Below are 11,432 nucleotides of genomic sequence, written 5' to 3'. Positions count from 1 at the left end.
CCCAACAAATGGTATAAACTGGCAGGAATCCCCCCCCCCTTAGATAGTATATATACACAGGAATCCAGCCCCCATAGATGGTATATAGAGCCAGGAATCCCCCTCCCATTAATGGTATATCATAGGCAGGAATCCTCCCATCTCCTCAATAGATGGTATATACACACCCTTAGATTGTATATACAGGCAGGAATTCCAACATAGATGATATATATAGGCAGGAATCTCCCCCCATAGATGGTATATACAGGCAGGAATCCCCAGTAGATGGTATATACAGGAAGCACCCCCTTTAATGGTATATACAGACAGGAATGCTCTCCTATCGATGGTATATATAGACTGGAATCCCCCCAAAGATGGTATGGTATAGATGCCTTAGCTAGTTTATGTATGGTTATCTCACCTCCTGCTTGACAGAGTCCATATTCATTTTGTATGAGGTTTATACAAGGTCCACCTTCATTCGCCGTGATGTAAGGTGGGTCCTTAGGATCCATTCTTCATCCAGAGGAGCAGTCTAAGGAGCCTTTCCAGTGAGACTGAGCAATATATAGATAATCTAACATGTCTAAGTAACTGTCTGAATTGTTACTTTTATATTCTATGTAATTTAATAATCAGAATTTATTCAAAATTTCAAAACTTTATTATAGTATTACAAACTGCTGTGCGGAGGGCTATTCAACGTGGACATTGTTTTGCATTCCTATTTTAGATTAACTGTGCAGAACACTTCTGTTTTAATATCATCAAGAATTTTTTGTAAAATAGAAATTTGGCAGTGAAGAGGATAAAAAGTTTGGCAAATGGGTTGAAAGCTGAGTAAATGTATCCTTCTTAATGAGTTGAGGCAGATGTTTTATTAGCAGATAAGTTCCACAGCATGTCATTGCACAACCAAATACCACAAGTCCTGTATTTATGACCTATAAAAAAAATGCATTGTCAGTAAATCAGTTCTGCTATTTTTGTTTTCTTATAAAATGCACTATATCAGTATTTTGCATTTCTTAGATGTGAAATCAACTTTAAACAATACATAAGTGGACCACCCTACTCTAGAAACTCACCACAACAACTCCATAAAAATACATACTGAGAAGGCACATTAGGGTCCTTTTACATTTGTGCCTGAAATCAGTGAGGATACAACGACTTAAAAAAATGGATAAGCAAGGGTCCTTAAACAGCTGCTGAAAATCTTTTTGAAGACAAATATGATATTTTTTATTCCTACTTATTCGCACAGTTTGTATCATTGTCAGCAGCCGCATGTCCTTACTTGACAGAAAGGGGCACATTTACTTACCCCATCCGGAGGTGTTCCCTAAAGTGCATTGTCCGACGACAAAGTTCTGTGCTCCGATTTAATATGATTGTGCACCCGATTTTCTGAATGTGTCGCTTCCCTGATCAGGTCCACTGGAGTTTACCTTCTTCTTCCCAGTGTATGTAAGTGCATGTCTTGGGACACAATTTTAAAGTTAAATCCCGAGCTCAGTCCGAATCCGTTGCATTGTCTGATGGCCTGCCTGCGATTTCTGTCGCGAGAAAGTCGGCACGATTGTGCCAAAATACCTGTCCCAGCCGTGCAATACCCGAAAATGTCGGAATATCCAAGGAAAGTGCGGCCGCGGGACGCTTAGTAAATAAGCCCCAAAGTCTATGGCCTTTCAGTCAGCCAAACAAGTATCCTACGCTGCCCTGAGGGGTAACAGTGAGCTGCAGTATGGCTTCATTTCCTTCTGAAAGAGACTTTGTTGTTTGGCTAATATCCCAAGTCATGTCACAAAGTTTCTATAAGTTGAGAATTGATCTACACTCACCGGCCACTTTATTAGGTACACCATGCTAGTAACGGGTTGGACCCTCTTTTGCCTTCAGAACTGCCTCAATTCTTCGTGGCATAGATTCAACAAGGTGCTGAAAGCATTCCTCAGAGATTTTGGTCCATATTGACATGATGCCATCACACAGTTGCCGCAGATTTGTTGGCTGCACATCCATGATGCGAATCTCCCGTTCCACTACATCCCAAAGATGCTCTATTGGATTGAGATCTGGTGACTGTGGAGGCCATTTGAGTACAGTGAACTCATTGTCATGTTCAAGAAACCAGTCTGAGATGATTCCAGCTTTATGACATGGCGCATTATCCTGCTGAAAGTAGCCATCAGATGTTGGTTACATTGTGGTCATAAAGGGATGGACATGGGCAGCAACAATACCCAGGTAGGCTGTGGCGTTGCAACGATGCTCAATTGGTACCAAGGGGCCCAAAGAGTGCCAAGAAAATATTCCCCACACCATGACACCACCATCACCAGCCTGAAGCATTGATACAAGGCAGGATGGATCCATGCTTTCATGTTGTTGACGCCAAATTCTGACCCTACCATCCGAATGTCGTAGCAGAAATCGAGACTCATCAGACCAGGCAACGTTTTTCCAATCTTCTACTGTCCAATTTCGATGAGCTTGTGCAAATTGTAGCCTCAGTTTCCTGTTCTTAGCTGAAAGGAGTGGCACCCGGTGTGGTCTTCTGCTGCTGTAGCCCATCTGCCTCAAAGTTCGACGTACTGTGCGTTCAGAGATGCTCTTCTGCCTACCTTGGTTGTAACGGGTGGCGATTTGAGTCACTGTTGCCTTTCTATCAGCTCGAACCAGTCTGTCCATTCTCCTCTGACCTCTGGCATCAACAAGGCATTTCCGCCCACAAAACTGCCGCTCACTGGATGTTTTTTCTTTTTCGGACCATTCTCTGTAAACCCTAGAGATGGTTGTGCGTGAAAATCCCAGTAGATCAGCAGTTTCTGGAATACTCAGACCAGTCCTTCTGGCACCAACAACCATGCCACGTTCAAAGGCACTCAAATCACCTTTCTTCCCCATACTGATGCTCGGTTTGAACTGCAGGAGATTGTCTTGACCATGTCTACATGCCTAAATGCAATGAGTTGCCGCCATGTGATTGGCTGATTAGAAATTAAGTGTTAACGAGCAGTTGGACAGGTGTACCTAATAAAGTGGCCGGTAAGTGTACATATATACTGGATATACAGCTCGACGGTACTTTGTTTTTGCGGCTGTGCCTTTAGGAAGGACGGAGCCGGAGGGCGCATGTGCTTGCGGTCAGGCAAGTGTGCGGATGTGCCAGTGGGTGGGAGATTGAGCGGGCAGGAGATTGAACGGCTGTGCAGTGAGTAGGAGAGTGGGCGCGTTTAGCAGAGCAGGCCCCCTTACATTGCACGTAAAGGGACACCTATTACTGCTGTGCGCATAACAGGGAGAGAGGGGCCTGGTGGAACGGCATAAATGCTCGTCCATCCCGGGCCCCTGCGTAGCACGGGCATAGCAGCTGCAGCGGCTATTGTTACACCACTGGTTTGATTACTCAACTCGCTGGCTCACATTTATAAAAAACAATACAAACTGCACAATGTAACGCACATTAGTCATGTATCTTGTGCCCCCTGCACTGTTCAGAAAGTGTGCACCTTTTTTTCTGTTTTGGTGCACTTTGTTCATGCTGCAGAATTGTTGCACAGACACAATTGTGGTGCACGTTGGATAGAATTGTGGCGCACAGTTCAACTGAGAACTAATACACCGCTTTTGGTGCACATTTTTTCAGTTTAGTTGGACACAATACAGCCGCGACACAAAACTGGTGCAAACTCTTTATAAATACATGTTTAAGCAGTTTGCACATTCTTTCTAGTGCAAAGTCAGATAAAATACTGGTACCACTGACTTACTTTTCAGTGTGTATAACAATATGTATGTGACATGGTACACAATGCAACTGCATTGAAAAGAGAGGGAAGGGCATACAAAATTTGCCTGTATGTGGTCCCAGAATTCATGAGGACTGTTCTGGCTTGTGAGGTGGCTTATAGCCACTTTACCCGATTAGAAAATAAATGAACTGATGGCCACGCATGTGTGCATCTCACCAAGGCTGGTTTTAGACAAAGTGGGGCCCTAGGCAAAAAGATGGACCCAAAAATAAAACTATTTTATGAACAGTCACATTAAGTAAGAGGCTCCCTTTAGCCCTGTACAGTAATAATAAGATAGACAGATGATCGTTAGGGCACATTCACACAACCCTCGGGGGACACATGTATGGTCGTAAGCTTGCGGCCCTTACATATGTCCCCCATAGACTGTTAGGGCACACAGGCTCTGTACGGTGAGCCAACAAGCAACGAGCCATAGCAGCAAAAAGATAAGTCTGCTCCATCTTTGGTTGTATCTACAGCCGTGCAGCTGTTATTTTCTAGGGGAGTGCTACACCCCCTCCTCCTCTCCCGTGCGCCGACGTGTCCCCGCCATGCTACGGTGCGTGTGAATTTAGACTCTAGAGAGATAGAGCCTTAAGAGATAGATAACTGGACAGATAGATAGATGATAGATATTTAGACAGGAGATAATAAGCATCTTCACCCAGGCATTCAACCAAGGGGTATTAAAAGAGCAATACATCTTCTGCCCAAAAAAGTCCACATTCAGGGGACCCCTCTAGGAGAGGGGGCCCTAGGCAGATGCCCAGTTTCCCGTCCCCCAACTCACTCCAATCACCTCCATGCGAGTCACATAAAACTGATGAGCACACTTGAAGTATTTTAATTATATTTACCCTTTTTTGCCACTTCCAGCGCAGGACAACTTTGTGGTACCGTATCCTAGTGAATGTTACCTAAGGGAAAATTAAAAGAATGGTAATTTAATATAAATACATTTCAATTCCATGTCAGCAGTGGTCTAATTACATAATACTGAAAGCTAAGAAGGCAAACACAAGTAAAGTGTTTCAATTTAACAAAAAAGTCTTTTGTGTTTGTGTGATTGCCTTGTCTGTTTTTAACAGATTTTCTTGCATCTTTTATACTAAAATATTAACTGTAAACTCAGAGGCGCTCATTCACATCCACAGCTGCATGCCTCTTCCTGCTGCCGGCCGGGAAACTAGGAGAGGGCACACGTCCCGCACACTCTTACAATTTGGTCCAAGACCTCTTGCTCTGTAGATCCTACCAGTAGGAAATCGTCCAAATAGGGAATAAACAGACCCTGTCCTTCAATTATGTGGGCTGCCGTTTCTGAGATTACCTTGGTGAACACAATTGGTGCGATAGCTACCCCAAAAGGAAGGGTTTAGTAGAAATGAAAAATATCCCTTCCCACCTCTATGGCAACCCTTAGAAATTTCTGACAATCTGGATGAATGGAGATAGTAAGCATCTGTAAGGTTGATGAAGGGCATAAAGCAACTGGGAAACAGAAGATTTATGGTTGACTTCAAGGTCTCCAATTTGAACCTGGGAACATGAAGGTGTCTGTTCAGAGGTTTGAAATTTAGAATAGTTTTTTATTTTCTTTTTTAGTGATATCTATTTGTCATCCTCATATTTTTGATTTCTTCCTCCAAGTTTTTACAGCTACTCTCAACCCCCTTAGTTTTCTCCCGTAGTTTCTTCATTTCATCCTTAATAACCATCAAATCTGACTGCAAAGATCCCATTTGTAAATTTAATTTTTCTATGGCTGTTTTGGACTCATCAACCGACACTTTAGTTTCTTTTACAGCCACCAGAATTCACCAGATGACTCCTCCACCTGGGGAAGTACCAGCCTGGGGCCTTCATCTGACCCTTCCTGCTCTTTAGGTGTCTGTCTAGTTTTTGCACAACTTGTCTATGCCCCCTCCGGACTTCCGCTCTGCATTTTTAGGACCCATTGTACCTCAAAAAAAAAAAAAAAGGTGCCCTCAATATGATAAACCAAAATCCAGAGCCACCTAGAGTGTATCACTCTAAATCATATATGTTTTCAGGATATTTAAGCTTTGGTGCTTAGTCCTGCCTTAAAGCAGCTCACAGAAGCACTTGTTCTAAGAAGCAACAATCACACCATGTATTTCACCAGAAAATGAAAAAGAAAAAATAAATAAATTACAGAGTGTTACATTTTGTTCGTCAGTCCTTCATAACAGCAGTTTAAGAAAAAGTTCATTACAATAGTTCACATAGACACATGTTTTTAGAAGGAATAGTTGTTACACCATATATTCATATGGGAGTGGAGTAGTGCCAAAACTAGATAAACCCTGTAGTCCTGTACCACCTCCAATCCGATATGCTGCATCATTTCTCAATCCTAATTAAACCGTAACCATGTCCTTGCAGCAAAATAAACAAGACCGGTTAAATTATGTCTTCAAATTTAAGGCCTAAAAAGACCTCAACAGTTCCACAGTAAACATGTCCAGTCCAGTAGCTCGTGTTCCATTCTAATCAGATCATGATCATGCCTTGACAACAGGAAGTGTAAATCAGACTAAATTGTTAATTCAAGTTCAAGGTCCAAGAGAACCACGGCATTTCCACAGAAGATATAACGCACAATTCACAAGAGGAAAGAAGGGGAGTAGACCTTATGTGGTCACCCCCTATCCCATACTCCCACTTGGAATGGATATGTCAAATCTAATGTGTTATCAAAGAGTTTTTCCAAGCCCTAGCGCCTTGATATGATAGTCAAAATAGCAGCAGCGTTTACCATTCCAGTTAAAAGGACTAGTGTCCACTATTTTTTAATCACTTTTAGATAGTCCAAGACCAGGAAATTCAATGGAGGTTAGCAGCCCCCACTTCAGCCAGCCTCAGTTAATATCAGTAATTCCACTCTCTTCGCACGCACAAGCCGCTACCCGTCCAGGGCGTTTTTTTTTAAATCTCACCCATTTAGACGAGATGACCACGGCTGCAGCCTTGAGCTTGTCCTCAGGAAACAGCTTCCACGTAGTGCAGTGCAGGCAAGACATAATGCTGGCAAGATGGAGGCCAGAGGTGGCTGATTGGCATTCAGGTATCGGTCCCACGCTTCACCCTCGGCCGCCTGGACTTAGATCACAGCAGGAGCTCCAGCTCTCACTCTCACATCAGCAGCGGTACCTGTCGCTTTGGAGCCCACTGCGGACCGGGGCAGAAGAATGCAACCGCGCGGGTAACAGCAGGCGGGAAGAGGCTCGAGGTGAGAGGCAAGGAGGAGGGGCAGGAGCGACGCCCTCTTACTTTATGCCATCACGCATATCCAGCCATCTTGTTGACATTCTTGGCATGTCATCCACTAGCCCCCATATAGCCCCCACATTATAGTGTGTGCCCGCCGGCAGATCGCATGGACGCGACTCTGCCGGCCAGAGAAGAAAGAAGAGAGGAGAGGAGCCGCCGGGAACCGCACAAAATATCAGGAGCCTCACGACGAAGATCGGGAGCCGCGCAAATGATCCGGACAGCGGAGGGTGAGTATTACGTATTTATTTTTTAATTGACTCGTGTATAAGCCAAGGTAAGTTTTTTCAGCACATTTTTTGTGCTGAAAAAAAAACGGCTTATACACGAGTATATACGGTATATCCTAAACTGTCTTAGGTTATTTTTCCTCTTCTACATCCTTGGTCATTCTGACTAACTTTAAGAGGTGATCCGTGTCATCAATAGCAAACAAAGGCTGCCCGACGTGTTCCATATCAGAGGCAGAAGAAACTGAGGGCCCTTCATTACTGGCAACACCTTCCTCTTCTTCTGAGCTTGATCTATCACTTACATATACAGAAGCTGAAGTAGCAGGACGCTCAGAAGCTATCAAACATCTTGGGCTGAAGTATCTTTAGACTTTAATACTTCTTCTCTAACTACATTACGCAAGGACTCAATCCAAACAGTCAACTGTTCAGTCACAATTTTTCCAATGCTAGTCACACAAGAGGCTTTTTATGACCACAAATTCTGCACTCTTTATGATGCATCTTACAAGTCGCCTTTTTTGGCACATCTTCCCCTAAGATAAAAAAAATTAACACCCAAGCACCCAATGAGAATACTTTAGTAAAAGCGGATTTACACACCACGTAATTACCAGGGCCAGGGTTCTGGGTGTTTCAGCGGTATCACATATTTCAGTCACCAGGCTGAGAAGGTGAAAGGAAGTAGATGATACCACAATCATCACACTGTATCTGGGTTTATATAGCCCACCAGCTGATGGAGGGGATGTGGTCATGACAATCCATCCAGTCTGTATGCCGCCAATAATAATAATAATAATAATAATAATAATAATACTATATTTTGTGACAAACAACAAATGGAGAGGGCAACCAAACCCTGGGCTTCCCCTGGTCTGTCACATATTAACCCCTCCACCCCCCCATCCTCACACCGCCAGGGACAGTGAGGGACCCAAACTGGCAGCAGTTCTCTGATAGCTTCCAGTTGGCATACGCCCGCCCCCAATGACTCAATCACCTCACTGATGCTGGGCACAATTCAGCATTCCGGACACAGACCAGGTACCATACCTCCAACCGGAGGCAATGCTCACAGCATCCTACAGAGGAGGTTCGTAAGATGCTGCATGCTCAGGTCCAATGGCATGCTCAGGTCCCCTTCGAGGGACAGGAAACGACTGAAGCATGAGAGGAGTAGTTGCTTTTTATGCTCAGGTTTCCTCTGTTCACATCATTGTGAAAGAGCCCTAAGTTGGTAGCAAATTCTACACATCAACCATCTTGATCTGCAATGCATAACTCCACACACCTGTGTTATTTCACAAACCAGCCACAAATCTTCTTACCACAAACTAGGTAAAAAGAAAGGACTAGTGTTTAATAGTGAAAGTGGGACAGTAGGCCAGCGTGGCATATGAAATATGAAAGGTGCCGTGGCTTCGACTGATGTTGAGTGGTAACATAACAGAGTCTATTTTTGGTGTGATTTTGATTGCAATGGGCACATTAAAAATTATAATATTTTGGTGGGTCTATTGGAAGAAGTGTAATCTGCCCCGTGACCAGCATATTTTTGTTGCTCTCGGACCAGAACAGTTTTGTGGTTACTGACTTATGAAGACCTTTTGCGGTACAAAACTAAGCATTATAGATCATAAATGGCTCTGTGGACAGTTATTTGCTTTTAGTGTCTCATTTGGGGTGAACTCCCTACACCTGCCAATGACAATAATGAAAGACTGCATGACCTAACTTATCTATTCAGTGGAAACACATGTGCCCGTTGTGTTTGACTTCTGTTTGTTAACTAAAGTAAAAAATACTGTGTGAACAGGGCCTAAGGGTGCGGTCACACGTTTACTGCATGCGTTTAAAAACACATTGCTACAGCTGAAGGGAGATTTGCCTAATTAAACAGCTGTTAACGTTTGCGTTTACAAAACGCACGTGTTAACACATTGTTAACACATGTGTTAACATCGCGGTTAACACATGCGTTTTGTAAATGCAGGTGTTAACAGCTGTTTAATTAGGCAAATCTCCTTTCAGTTGTAGCAATGCGTTTTTAAACGCATACAGTAAACGCGACGTGTGACCGCACCCTGACAGAGATCTGCACTGGCCCTTAGTTTCAATGGAAACTAATATAAAATAAGTAACAGATGAAAGGTTGGCCCTCGGATTCTATTTTTCTGGTAGGCCCAAGGTATTCCAGTCTAACACTGTGATAAATATAGGACAATTATGGAGGCTGCATAAAATTTGAAATTTGGCATAGCTTCACTTTCCAGCAAAGGGGTGGGCAATTAATTTCCATATGAGCCCACATAGGAAATTGGAATGGTTTTAGAAGGCCAAACTAATTAACTTAACTTGGTTCTACCCAATACTTTATTCCGTATATAATCTATCCCTACATAAAACTATAGTAAATAAAACATGATTCTATGAAAATATGGCGGACATAATACATTATTATTTAATGATAGGGAGATCAAAGCAGTTTGTGCATAGACTGCCCATAAATACATGTAAAAAGTGCTTGCACATGTATTTATGAAGTGTTTCCGCCAGTATTGTGTCGCAGCTGCATTATGCACAATACTGTGTGAATAAAGAGGCATGACATGCACCACATTTATGTTGGTAATCCAAAATAATTGTGGTGCATGCCAGTTAAACTGAGTGCACCAGGAAAAAACTGCACTCAGTTAATGCACTTTGGGCAACCTTGCTCCCGTCTCCATGAATCGAATGCAATCTGCACATTTGTGGCGTGACTTGAAAGGTGCTGTTCACTGACATTCTCCAACCAATTCGACTGAGCTAGAACTGTTGTACAAAAAATTCCAGCCTCCAGATGTGCAAAGCTAGCAGAGTCATAGAGTACCCCAGCAGACTTGTAGCTGCCATTGAAGCTAAAGGTGGTCCTACCACCTGGCTAAGGGACAGGGGGCTGAGTACATATGCATGATATACTTTACAGTTTTTAATTTGCAAAAGTATATATCATTTTCTCTATTTACACTGAAACACTAAAATATCAATAACTATTGGAACCAACCAGAAGAAAGTAGTAAATGGCACTACTCTGTGTATTAATAGTGCAGGATGATTAATTTGACATATATGCGTTGGTGTAAGTCAGATCTATGGGAGACGGGTGGTGCTCTGATTCTTTAGAAAAATACAAAAATTCATACGGCAAAAACAGGAAAAGTAGAATGGCACTCACCAAAGTAGCTGCTTTCAATCCAGTTTATTGGTAATACTTACAAACAAGCATGATGTGCAAAAAACATTACGGCAGGGAGGGAGAGACGCAGGGACTCACACAAGGACAAGGTAACCGACAGCTCTTTTGCGCCCGCGGTGCTTCATCTGACTTGCCTGCTCAAACAACATATAACAAATGGCTATTTAACCCCCCCACCACACCTGCCCCTTCTGTTTAAAGCCTTCCTATTGGTGCTCCATAGACTTATATCATTTAATTAACCTCCAGAAAGCAAGTAGGCGTGCTCACGTTAACATACCATTCGTGTCATTGTTCACACAATACTGTGTTGGTGCTGTGATGTGGTAGCGTGCCGCTGACTCCTCTGCAATAGCGTCTGCCCATCGGGCCGGTCTCGCAGCATCAGACGCAGGGCTGCGTGTAATGGGGTTCCAACTCCTCCCTGAATGGCGTCAGCTAAGGAGGTGTGTCAAGCGTCTCGCGATATTTCACATACTCGCATAGGGCTGTAGGCACTGCTCGCCGATAGCCATGGGAGCGTCAATAAACAAAGGTAGGCGTTCCCATAGAAACGTGAGAGAAATAGGTGGTGGAAGCGTTCGGGGCAGGATAAGGGGTGGAACAAGCCATAACTTTTTAATAAAAATTGTCCCTAAAGATAGTGACAATGTTGAGGAATAGGAATTCTGTCATTGGGCACAAACAAGCCACATATGGCCACACAAGCCATACTCCATGACATCTTTTTTTCTTCTATTATATAAGTCAATACCATTATTGTACTCATTATGGACATTTTGAGTTGGTGAGTAGTCAAGTAATAATGTATAACGGGGGAAGCAATGAGGGGATCTCAGAGAAAAACACTCATGTCCATGTAAAATCCATCTCCCT

At 43.2% G+C, this 11,432-nt stretch overlaps 1 protein-coding gene across 4 annotated transcripts in view; it reads right to left on the bottom strand.

Moving 5' to 3' along the window:
* Positions 1-651: 651 nt before the first annotated feature.
* KMO (kynurenine 3-monooxygenase) overlaps positions 652-11,432 on the bottom strand; it is a 191,393-nt gene continuing 180,612 nt past the window's right edge. For all 4 annotated transcript variants that reach the window (XM_072141155.1, XM_072141157.1, XM_072141154.1 and 1 more), the window contains 2 exons: positions 4,646-4,705; positions 652-929 (listed from right to left, as the gene is read on the bottom strand). In XM_072141155.1, the coding sequence (XP_071997256.1) occupies positions 753-929; positions 4,646-4,705 (237 nt within the window). In that variant the 3' untranslated portion in view covers positions 652-752. The remainder of the gene's footprint in view (positions 930-4,645; positions 4,706-11,432) is intronic.

The sequence above is a fragment of the Engystomops pustulosus genome, chromosome 3 (genome assembly GCF_040894005.1).
Source record: "Engystomops pustulosus chromosome 3, aEngPut4.maternal, whole genome shotgun sequence".
Lineage (NCBI taxonomy): Eukaryota > Metazoa > Chordata > Amphibia > Anura > Leptodactylidae > Engystomops > Engystomops pustulosus.
Note: the sequence above shows the minus strand (reverse complement) of the source record. Positions and strands in the feature narration are given on the sequence as shown.